Raw genomic sequence first — 12,844 nt, forward strand, 5'->3', positions numbered from 1 at the left:
GAAGGTCTTTAGGTGAGTTATTGTATTAACAATTTGTTTCACATTCACAGAAATTGGATAAGAAGCTGCTATTATAAACAGGCAATTGCCGTCCCTTTGTATTCCATGGCTGAGGGCATTAAAACTATGCCAGAAATTCAGCTCACGGTGTAGCCTTATTAAAACTAAAACCTTTTCTCACTCAAACAAAAGTAAAGGAGTGATGTTGTTGCAAAAGATTTTATAAACATGATCACAACCAAGTTATGCTGTTAACCTCAAGCAGTCAATGGAAGAAAAGGTCTTAGACCTGTCACAGAAAGATTTTATTGCCAGCAAATATGTACAGACAGCATCCTAGCAGTGATAAATGACTTGACACTCTTCTTTTCCTTATTAGCTACAGAGAATAACTTGATACAACAAACACAGGTAGAGAGAAGCAATTCCTGTGCTATCAAAAAGCAAATGAAAAAATCCTGACCCTAGTGAAGTCAAAAGGAGTTTTTCCGTTGACTTCATTAGGGTCAAGATTGTTCCTCAAATATAAGTATTAGATACTTTTATAAGATATAGACACCAAAATCTTCTGACTGTACCCATAGGTATAAATAGTATCAGCAGTATTCAAGGGGCATGTACTGTCACAAAGAAAATCCTTGTATTTTCATAACAGGGTATTTCCACAACACTAAGCCATCCACTCTCAGTGGAATATTTATTGCATATGTCAGTCATTGAACCTCAGAGAAACATAACTCATTGTAAAAAACTATAAGTCAGATCTTGGCACCAACTTCAATGGTGTTATGACAGTTTACACCAGGAGAAGATCTGTCCTTATATTTTTATTTTAACTGCTTTTTAGAGGAAGAAGGGGGTATCATAACTTATTTACACTCCCACAGGCATTCCAGCCACACAATGGTCCCCACAGATATTCATGAACCTTTTCTTTAGATGCTCATCATCTCCATACCAAGTGGTGGGTGGATGGGTTTGTGTGCATGTGTGCGGTCGGGGGGGGGAAGGTACACTATAGCCATGTTATCAGTCTGATTTAACTAGGGTAATAAAAAACACCATCAAATGAATCCTGAAAGATCCTGTTCTCATTCAAGCTTCTCTTGTCATTCAAAATAAGAAAAACAAGAGAAGCAAATAAGAATTTGCTTGATTGGCAGAGTATTTCAAGAGTGTTTTCAAAATTTTCCAAAATATGTTCTTTAAAAGAATAACAGAACTTCCTCCTGGGGGGTTTCTTTTAAATTAAAGAGAAAAAAATATAATGAGAATCATTTGTTTATAGGAAAATAACCCAATGATCTGAAAAGAGAAAAACAGTTTTTAAAAGACTATTTTTAAACAGAATATTTGGAAATACAAGATAGAGTGATCTTGTGCAAAACTGGCTGCTAAATGCCAGCCTGGAGAACTTGAGACAGCATTAACTTGAGCTGCCAGTTAAATACTGAAGAGAGATACTTAGTTACATGAGATTATTTCAGATGGGCAATAAAACCAAGTGTATCCCCCAGAGAGTAGCTGCAGTGTGTTCCTATATGTACCATACTCCTGCAGCAGAATCACAGTCCAGTAATTAATTAGCTTAATTATGAAAAAGATGCTCACTTTACAATACATTCCCTATTACTTAAATATAAACTATTTCATTTGGTTACCCAGTTTTCTAGGTACAGCTTCCATTGATTTGGCCCCACAATGTAATCTGATTTCAGTGAGAATTTGGAGTGTTCAACACTTCTAAAAACAGGCCCACTTTTGCTGAGAGTCTTAAACATCAACTAGTGACTCATTTTGAATATTTTAATCCTGCAAGCATTTATGCTTTCAAGTAGTTTTCCATTGAAGTCCATTTCACTACTTATGCGTGAAGTTAAGTCATCTGAATGCACATGTATGTAAATTTGGGGCTCATATTGTAACATTGTTAAACCATTGCAGCATTCCTACACTCAGGGAGTGACCAGAAAGCAATAACTTTTTGTAGCAAAAGACAGACTCTATTGCAAGGCAGGGCAGATTTCTCAATACTATATTACGCAGCTAATGGGGCAAGGGAACATCTCTGAGAAAGGAGTTTGGGGTTATTTATTTTATTTAAGTGGGTTTAGATTTTTTGTCTTCCCATTATATCGCAGATGTTTCAGGGTATATCATGTCCTGTCTTTTGATGACTCAATATAACATGCGAATGGAAAACTTCTCCATGACTTTTAAGACTCAAGTGAATCTGTTTTCACACCCTGGATTGACAGTGACATATGATATTTGCAGAAGTGGGAAAGGAGGCTTATAGGCTTTGGTGAAAACTGACATCTTTACTCATTAATAGTTTACAGCTTTCAGGTTATATTTAACATGGAAAAGTTCAGTAAGGAGAAGTGAATTAAAAGCTCTTCAAAAGGCAACTGGATGGATTTGGTATCCACAATTATTTTCTGTAATACTGTTCCCATTAATTATATTTTATAAAAGTTGTTGCATAAATGAAGAAACTTACCTTTCTTGCAGAATAAGTTTGTTTTCTTTTTTCCAGAAATCTTTAAAGTCCGAACTGAATTCATGCCAAATACTGAAGAAAGAATGTGGGGACACCTCTTTCTCTCCCATTTTTGGTTTCATGCAGAAATAAGCCGCAGTTTCCAAAAAGCTGTCAAAGGAAAAGAAAAAAAACCCAGCAAGTATTTTATTACCTACTGCTACAGTATTTTCTTTCCCCATCAGATATTGACTTCATACACAATTAATCTTGGTAACAAAACTGAAATATGTGGAGCCTCTAGTTGTAATGTTTTTATGGTACACATTTTGGTTGATCTCTGTTGTTCATCACACGCACTGTTTTTGACCAAAGCATTAAAGCCGAAATGGAAGTTGCTTCTAATCCCTTCAATATGAGAATTCCACGCCTGCCCCACATTGCCTTTGTACTATATTAGAAATGATTAAAAAAAAAATCACAGTCTATAGTAGTTTTGAGTAGAGTTTCACCAACTCTGTTACGTCTGTGTTTTGACAATACAGCAACCTACGTGCAGCAGTCCAGAAAATGTAGTCAGCTTCAGAAAGAAATGCAGGCCTGCAGCAGAACACTTTGACCTCCCTGGACATTCCATTGCTGACCTGAGGGCGGCCGTTCTCTGGCAGCAAACCTTTAAAAACCAATCTGAACAGCAAATTGCAGAACAAGAAATCATCCACAGACTGGATTCATTATGGTTTAAACAGGGACTATGGATTCCTATCCCATTACCTGGATTAGTTTTGTTGCTCCTTTGCTCCTATGGTTTTATTGCTTACATGTTTGCCTCTCCCAGCACTGCCCCTTCTCCACTCTTCCCCACCCCCCTTCTTATGTATTCAGTGTCCTTCTAAGCACCCAACACTCAGTTTGGACACACCCAGAAAGCAGCGGATGAGGAGGGCACACCTACCTTTTGCAGGCCCAGTTTATAGGAACACAAGCAAGGTGCAACAGTTTACACTTTCATATGGAAGTATTGTTTAAATGCCTAATACAACAAAATAGGATCTGACCCATTGAATATATGGAGTTGACATGCCATAAGTAAATATTGCTCTCAAAATAACTCACTAAGCAAAAGATCTGGGAGCAATAAGGTAGTGATCTCAAACATATTTAGGAACCTCAACATTTAAACTTTCATTTTACTGGAAGACAATAATTTCAAATTTCAACTCGTTCATTATGAAATTGCCTTTTGGGGTTTTTATTTTTTTTACAAAATGGAAAACAAAATGGCTCACAATGTATTCAAGAATGTTTGTTTCTGTTCAAATGACTACTGATCAACCACCCATACAATAACTTCTGAAGAATCGTATATTGCTTGTTACATCATATTGACGTTGGAGTGAAATCTTGGCCTTGATGAAGTCTATGGGAATTTTGTCACAGACTTTTTGGTGTGGGGGGGGAGGGAGCAGGGAAGGAGAGAATTTCACCAGCTGAGTATCATCAAGATAATGCCATAACAGTAGTATTAGACGATAACCTAATTAGAGACATACACCAAACATTTAAAAGGACCCAATTGCTCTAACCCTACTGTACCAATAGCTTAAAGCTAGATCACGAAACCTAAACCACAAGCTAAACAGAGGTGTGCCTAGAGCACCCTGATCAGGAAACACTAAAATCTTTGAAAGAATAAAGCCTTCCGTGCAAGTCAGTGTACCCAATGTAACATCGTAGTCTGTCTTCTGGCTTTTAAAATGTTGTGACCATTTCTGAATAAATCCTGTTATTCCAGCTAAATCCGAGACAGCCTAATTACATTCCATCTACCTAATTTTAATTCCTCCACTAATTTTGTATTGGAGAAGACTCCTATGACCCTGAGCATAACGCATATAGAATGTATTTTCATATAAAGACTTTGGTCTTTAGCAGTAGAGAGGCATGAGCATTATAGGGTAGCAGGGAACTTCGAAAGTGCCATTTAAAAAAAACACTGACTATTTTTAATGATGTTTCTCAAAGATCACCAATGATGAGTAACATACCATGAAATAAGGAGTTCAGAGGCCCCAGCATGGCAAGCACCTCTGCTGCTGGTTGCACAAATGTCAAGAAATGAAAAGAATAAGATATCCGGTAATCATTCTAAATTTGAGGTAACAAGTTATAAAACCCATACAGGAAACCATCTTAGCAAGCAGGGAGACAGGATAGTCAAATTTCTATAGATATATACTCAAGGAGTTCAATAAATGGTACCGATATCTACTGAATACATGAAGGATAACATTAAAAATTCTGAAGATTTTTCTGAGGAGCTCGCCAGGATTTCTCTCTCATTATTGCTAATCTTGCTGGAAACCACATCAGCATAGCTAAGTTAGCTATATATCCACATTTAGCTATGTCTTCTTCAGTCAGTTACAGTGAAATACAAGTCCTCAATCAGTTTGTGCCAGCTAATTTAGGGGAAAATAAATTAATCTGCTTTTAAAATATGAAACTGTAGAAGCTTAGTAAACTTCCTGTCACCTTTCTAACACCTGCTGGTACAAGAGCAGAAAACATAGGCTATAACATATTTGGACCAAAACACAAGCACTACCAGGAATCCAGGTATCCATCCTGTATTCACAGGTGAAAAAACCCTAAAATACTTAACTTATTCAGTCAAAAGGATCTTCTCTTACATGGTGGTTAACCTCCCAGTGTACAATTATAAACCTTAGGAAAGACTGAATGCCATATAATAATTTGAGAAAAGATAACAGAATTAATTCATGGAAGACAAAGAACAAGCAACAAACCTAAAATGAATTTTACAGACTGATAAACATTTGGGCAGCAGAAGCGTTGGATATTCACAGAACATGGCAAAGATTTGGAAATCTACTATTGCAGTTTACATATGGTAAAATAGGTGGATATCAAGGCTTATTTTGTGAAACATGGTTCTGCTATAAAATGGGATTTAGACAACATTGAAAAAGACTAGCAGAATTACTGTTAAGAATGGACACTACCATTCCAGATCACATTTCTAAGCCACATAGCACCTAACTTTTGCATTATATATGATCAGAAGACAATATGCGTTTCCTGGCCCTTTTCTGAGTTCAAAGCATAGGCAGTACCTGCAAGATGCTATGTTGTTCATAGCTGTATGTTCACCATGCATAGTGTGTGTGTTGATGGGGAGGATCAGGAATCCAGATTTTCTGCATTCCTACAGTGGCTTTGGTAAGATGTGCCCTTGTGTGCCTCAATTTCTCTGTGTGTAAAATGGGTATACTACCAAAAGCTGACTTAATTTTCATAAAGCAATGAGAGACCCTCAAACGAAGGGTTTAAGACCCCTGAACCCATATTGCATGTCTTAAAGAAAAAGGGAAAAGAGGTTGGGAAGGAGGGGGCTTAGAGCTATTTTCAGGGATTAATAGAGGTAAGGGAGGTCAGTGGCTTTGCTCCAGTCAGCATGACTTTTCAAGCCTGATTAAAAATAAGACATTGATGTTCACACTGCTGTCTTATCCAGATAGGGCAAAGGCCAAATGTGTTAAAAGGATTTCAAATTGGCGTTCATATATGCTGCCTTGGCCCCAAAGAACATTTAAACATCTCTAAATCCCTTAAGACACTGAAGGAGGTGGTGTTGTCTGACAAAAATAAATGAGGAAATTAGATTAGAAAAGGTGGTTATAGTTCCTTCCCTTGTTCCATCTCTTCTAAAAACCTCTTTAGATTAATAACTGAATTCACCAGTTATTTTCTAATGAAAATGGGTGAATGAATTATTTGCTCTATGCTTATTTTAACACCTAGAAGATTATGCTCTCCAAATGGTTTCTCTGTCTAGGAAAAAAAGCACGTAAAATGGAAAAATCTGGCAGCATTATTAAGAAAACCTGACAATCACTTGTTATCTTGTTTATCACCAATGTTCCTACCTATAAGCTTAAAATCAATTAGAAGTATTTTCCAGGGAGGGGGAGCAGACCATGGTTTACTCTTTTTTTTTTGTAAGGTGTATTAAGAAACTGCAGATACTACATCAAATTCATGTCAGTCATGCATTGTGTGCATAACTCATTTACCTGGTCAGATAACAAATATAAACAAAAATATGTGGGAAAGTGGTGGGTGATGTAAAGATTCCTATTGCTGAAAAACTGAAATAGAGGAACAAATCAATAATTTAATTAGAATAAGTGATACCCAGTAGACAGAAACAGTCTCCCTTCAGAATGAACCGACCAGGCTCCAGTACCCAACAAATTAAAAGGTAACTGTAGGTCCAGACACATGGCTTGGATTTAATTTGTAGAGACACTATTCCTGGCTGACCTTTCTGAGAGCTGGTTAAAATACAATCCATCAGATTTCCAAACAAAGCACTTACAGGCAAATAACTAGAAGTGAGATCAGTTTAAGCATAGAAACACTTGCACTTTTGAGAAATCCTCTTCAATATTGTTGAACAAATGAAGGATTTCCAATGCTTACATATGTTTGGATGTTCTCAATAACTCCAGTTTTGCAGACTAAATGATCAGCAATTGTTAAATGTACAATATTGTCAAGCCTCATTTAAACAAGTTTGAGGTTAAACTAGTATCTTCTGGGACTTTCTTCCTAGACCAGTAATATAGGATTTTGTATTTCAGAATAAACAGTCATCAGATGATCTATTTATCCAAGTCATAAAGTACATGTTAAGCAAGTGATGAATGGTCACAGGCAAAACTGATCAGAAAGCCCACAGTATATGCACATAAATGAGAAGAATATATGTACAAAAAAATTAGGGCTCTATTTAAATTGACATGAGTTTTATTTTAAGGGCTAAGTTGAATGGCAGGATATATGAATCAGTGCTGAATTTAAAAGGGGCTATCAGAATAGAATTACAACAGATAGCCAGTAGTTAGGGTTGCTCCTTGGCAAGTTAGTCAAGCAAATTGTCATATTTAGCACACGCACTCTCTTTCTCTTTTTTTATTTTTTGCCTAGAGCAAAATGCCTCTACAGATTTATTTTTTCTTCTCTGTAAACATCTAAATGTATTAATGAGAAAATGTAATAATGGAAATTTTATCTATAGCATTAAGGTTGGTTTTAGGATTTGCAGGGCCTCAAGCAGCTCATACAGGTGAAAATGAGCAATTTCCTCCTCTTCAGAGGTAAAGGGAAAATGGGGACCGACCTTATAGTTTAAGAGGTAGCAAATTACAGAGGTGGGGAGGGATGGGACTCAAAAAGGCAAAGATGCCCAAGTCGTCTATTTCTTATGGTTTTAATTTCTTATGGTTTTAGGGTATTGACAATACTTTTATGCTCTGTTTTGACACCCTCCCACTTTGTGCTATCCTTGGCCAAAAAGAGGGGAAAAATTGATTGTAAAAATGCAAATACATTTTAAAAACATGTTTTAAAAATTGGCTAAGAAAATTATAGTTTTTAGGCAGAAAAAGGCTTTGTTTTTAATAATGGCATATTAACTGCCAGGAGCCATTCATCTTCTCCTACTTTTGTCAACTTGCATTTTATAAATGCAGATTTAGTAATATTGTTCCTCAGAAAACAAACTAAGGTCTCAAGAGCTTTTTCCTCCTGCCATTCCAAAATAGTTTTCCAGTACTTGAATAATTTTGTGTTCTAAACCATCTTCCTCATCTCCATCTCCAATAAACTTAGTGAAAAAATGTACAATTTTAGAAAAAACTCTGGAGAATTTCCTTTTCTGCTAGTAAAGACGCAACATAAAACATAAAATCAACAGATATGTAGCAGCCATATTTTGTGGTCTATTACCTATTTTAAATACAATGATGGACAGCTAACACTTAATATTTAAGGACATCTATGGATCCCAATTGTCCAATACTGTCAGTTCTGTTTAATGTATTTATTCCATCATGCCCCTCAAATATGTTGCTATTATTCTATGGGAATCCCCAAATGACCTAAAGATGACAGAATTGTTCTTTTTCCCTCAATCCTTGGTCCTTCAGTTATAGGTGGTTACTGGGCAAAGACGATACATGAAGTGCTTCAGTAACACATGGCTGACAGAACAATCCTTTTGGCAGAATCAGAAGATTGCTCTAAACTGTGACAGTAATTCTGAAGGACACCTGGTGCTGTAGAGCTTCTCCAACTGGTATCCCAACTATACCAGTTTGTGCCATAAAATATCACAAAAACAGTTTTGCCTCCAAAGGAAAGGAAAGGTGGTTTATGACCATTATTAATACTATGAATGAGATGTGGGGGAGGAGCATTGGGGGGGCACATGCCCCCCTTCTACCCTCCCCCCAACTTCTGCACTGACAGTGGGACACAGGGCTGCAGCCTGGCAACAGCAGGGGCAGTGGTGTAGAGTTGTGACCTCCCCCCAACACACACACTGTTTATGATTACCACTTTGTACAATTTTGGCCAGACCTAAGGATCAGGTTCACCGTAATTTTAGGAAATGTCTTGCAAAAAATCTTAGTTGTGGTTAAAATTAAGAGATCCATATTTTTACAAAGATTTCCTTTCAAGAAGACCATTTTAGGGTATTAGAGTGTTTGACCAATTGTTAGGCCCAAATTCTTCCTTCAACCATAGTCACATATTAATGTCAGCTAGGTATGCAAAGCCAGCCAAAGGTGACACTTGACATTGCTCAAAATGCTTAGACTTTAGACTGTTCAAGTGGATTAAGCAACAAAAACCCCTAAAGGTTAAATTAATGCCTTACAACTATTGAGGGATTAAAAAAAAAAAGTTCTTCTCATTAAAAATCCATAAAACACAGATTTGAGGCTGTTTAATTGTCAGTGTATTAATGTCTTTTACTACTACTACCAGAGAAGCTACATTTATGAAGATTATTAATTAGTCATTAGAAAAAAAATGTTGACAATGAAGCTAGACAATTAAAATTCAAGGGAACAAAGAAGGAAGGGAGATATATGTTGTAGTTCACTCGTATGGTTAGTATTTTATTTTTTTAAATGACATTATGTTAATCTCCATATTTACATGCATACTCTTATTCATAAACTTCAAGGTAAAAAAGAATGCCATTTGCTACCAATTAAAAAAGCAAATATCCCTCAGAAATTCTATAGCGCGCACAGCCTGACTGAACAACAAGATCAGTCAGGTAACTGGAGCAGAAAACCTAACATTCTTTGACTTGTCTTGTTAAAACTTTCTTGTGCTTCCTCTAGTACCATTAAAATGATTGTTAACATACTCCAAATGCTCTTCTTACTCAAAATGTGGCTCAATTATCTTTGTAATTCACTGAACACACCAAATATTTGGTTTTAATCCAGTACAACTTTACTTGCTTGGAATAGATGAAAAATTCTCTTTTCACGACATGATCTACATGGCATTACACCCATACAATTGCCATACGTATGGCATGCCAACTGTGTTGTTTTGTGGACACATGGCCAACTGCACGTGTAACTGTAATTGCAGTGCATGCATGTACAAATCAAACACATACAAGTGCATGTGTACTTTGAAACTTTGAAAGTCAAGACCAGAAGCAAATCCAACAGAAAACTTAATTTATATATTTATTTATTTCTTGGAAAAGACTAACATATGAGCTTCAAACATATTTAATAACCCCTCGGCCAGTTTACCTTACACAAACAGGAAGATGCCAGATACAAAACACTGAGATTAAATAAATTTCAGCATCAGCGATCTGACAATCTGCTGGTTTTACTGCAACAAGAAAGAACGCTTTGTCTATGTTAAGTTCCAACATTCCTCCAGATGTCACCTCATCTTCATCACCTAGAATACAGGAGGCTATCACTGAAACCCCGTTATGTTGTATAAGGAGTTATGTATGCATGTGAGGCCATGTGACTTTTTACAGAATTATTTAAATTTTATATGGATAATTTAATTTCCAGATATAAACTTCACTCATGGAAGGAGTTCCATTACTGGTATAACGCTTCTTTCAAGTTCATTGTAAGATCAAGACCAGAATTATTTAACAGGGCAAGATATATTTTATTTTAAATATTTAAATAAATAATAAACTTCTGTAAGTTTAAGTAGAAAATACCACACATAGCATAGTCCATATAGATATGACATTAAGACATGTCTTAAAGACTGAATAGTGGATTAAATTGTGTGCATGGACATCTGCGTACATATTATTTAATATCTCAAATGTACACTGAATATACAAAACACCCCATAAAGGATGAATCCATGCTCCACAACTATTGAGTCAGGCCCTTAGGCTTTAATATACATTTTAAATGTAAAATTTTGAAACTTAATTTGCTGCTTAAACTGGTATGAGGCTCCAATCCAATTTCCACTGAAGGAAGAGAGGATCTGTGTCTGTATATATGTGAAAAAAAAGAAAAACATAATGGCTCCTTTAAAGCATTGCCTGAACTTCTGGCTTTTTCTGTAGAAGAGGGAGATGATGATAGTATCTTTGCAGTTTATTATGAGATGTGCTCCAGATAAGATCATAAGTGTGCAGCCTAAAAATTGACCACTTCCCTTGCATCTAGTCTTTTCTTTCACATGTCCAGGATAATAGGATATTGATCAAACTGTACCACTTAAAATGGCCTGACAATAAAAAGGAATATAATATGTGCAGGAAAATATCAATCCTTCCTACATTGCTTCCTCTTGTCCTGCTCCAAGTCCAAACTTGGGAGCAGTGGGAAGCCAATCAAGTGACAACATTTGTAACAAGAATAAACTACAAAGAAATACAGAGACACCTAATTAAACTTACACAGAGTATGAACACCGGTAAGAAACAATGGAGCTAAATCACGCACACCAATGAGTTCAACTCTAACAGCTCTAGGTTTTGGTACGATTGTGGACTACTCAGTGAAGCCACCTGGTAAACATGTAGTGGCTGTCAAAAAGCAAATATTCCAAAGCCAGAGATTAAATTGCTGTACTTTTTGATTTAGGGTGTTCTTGACTAGCTTTTTAATGCTTTGGAAATTTCCATTTCTAAGTTAAGTGACACAATACTTATGCTCCTTTCCCCAAAAATATTGAACTTAGTTTCAGTAACACAAATATAATAAATGGCTCAACTATAGTTGTTTTGTAAATGAACTCTGGCTTCTCACTTGCCAGAAGTCTAACAGAACTTCCTCACAAGTTGTAGAACTAACTGTTCCAGCAAGAAAGAAATTATGTTATTTATAACTAGTTCTCTAAAACATTTCCTAGATGCTCTAAAGTATTTTGGAAGTGTTAGTGCTTGAAATGACTCACTGACATTAGAAACTAAAATTTAGACTAAAAAGAGGTTTTGCGTTTTTTTAAACAAAACAATTGATTTCCTCTGTGTTCCACCATTTATTGAGATTAATTTTTTTGTGGCATTATAAAACAAGCATATAAATGGATAAGGACTTGCATACTTTAGGTAAAGAAGAAAATTTCACAAATGGACATCAACCTTCTCAGGGCAGCCACTATCCATCAGGGTTTAACTGGAAGGTTTCTTATGTGAGATTCCGTAAGTCTAGGGACGGAAATTACACAACCTGGTATAAGAAATCAGAAAACACTTTACATCTGTAATGCAACAGAAGTTCAGTGTACATAAACCACTTTCAGAATTGACAAAACCAGTTTAAGATTAGCCTGGATTGATTTAGTATCAGACTTAACTGATTTAGGTTAAATCAGATTATTGAACTTCTGTCCCAGATCCCCTCCAGATTCAAGTTAACTTACAGTCCCCCAGGATGTTTTGTACCTCCCCTGCAAACTGCCCCCTTGTAGGGTGGGTGGGCTAACCTTGGCCCAGACTGTCTGCTCCAGCCTAGCAGGGAGGCATAGTCTAGAACCCTCTGGCTTCTGGCTTGGGCTGCTGTAGGCAAGCGGCTGCATTTCCAGGATCAAAAGTAAATGCGTGTCACTTGCTTATTGGTTCAATCTATGCATCTTAGACTAACCTTCAAAAATTGAACCAAGTCAGTCTCAGGCTTTTTGACTGTCTGTACTTAGTGCAAGTGTCCATTCCAGGGCATTTACTTGCCACAGTACTTTTCACTGTCAGAGATAGGATTACAAAACTAGAATGACCACTGAGTCAATTTGTATGGCAAATCCTGAAGCTCTTCCGCTAACATTTCCTTCCCCCACTGAGCACTTCCCTTGTTCTCCTGAAATGAATGTATACTTACAATCTATAAATTCCTACTGTGAATTACTCATGTAATAAGAGCTTCCCAGTGGGAAGGAGATGTACAGTTAAAGAAACAACATGGTATGAATGGAAGATCACACAGAGTAGGAGGAGCAGGGAGCACAGTGGAGAAGAGGACTGAAAAGGGAAAG

At 36.5% G+C, this 12,844-nt stretch overlaps 1 protein-coding gene across 1 annotated transcript in view; it reads right to left on the reverse strand.

Moving 5' to 3' along the window:
• The window catches only part of LOC102376305 (formin-2-like), a 229,334-nt gene that overhangs the window by 24,842 nt on the left and 191,648 nt on the right, over positions 1–12,844 (reverse strand). Inside the window, exon 15 of the mRNA XM_014523760.2 lies at positions 2,504–2,653. Within this exon, the coding sequence (XP_014379246.1) occupies positions 2,504–2,653 (150 nt within the window). The remainder of the gene's footprint in view (positions 1–2,503; positions 2,654–12,844) is intronic.

The sequence above is a fragment of the Alligator sinensis genome, unplaced genomic scaffold (genome assembly GCF_000455745.1).
Source record: "Alligator sinensis unplaced genomic scaffold, ASM45574v1 scaffold127_1, whole genome shotgun sequence".
In the NCBI taxonomy this organism is placed as follows: Eukaryota; Metazoa; Chordata; order Crocodylia; family Alligatoridae; genus Alligator; species Alligator sinensis.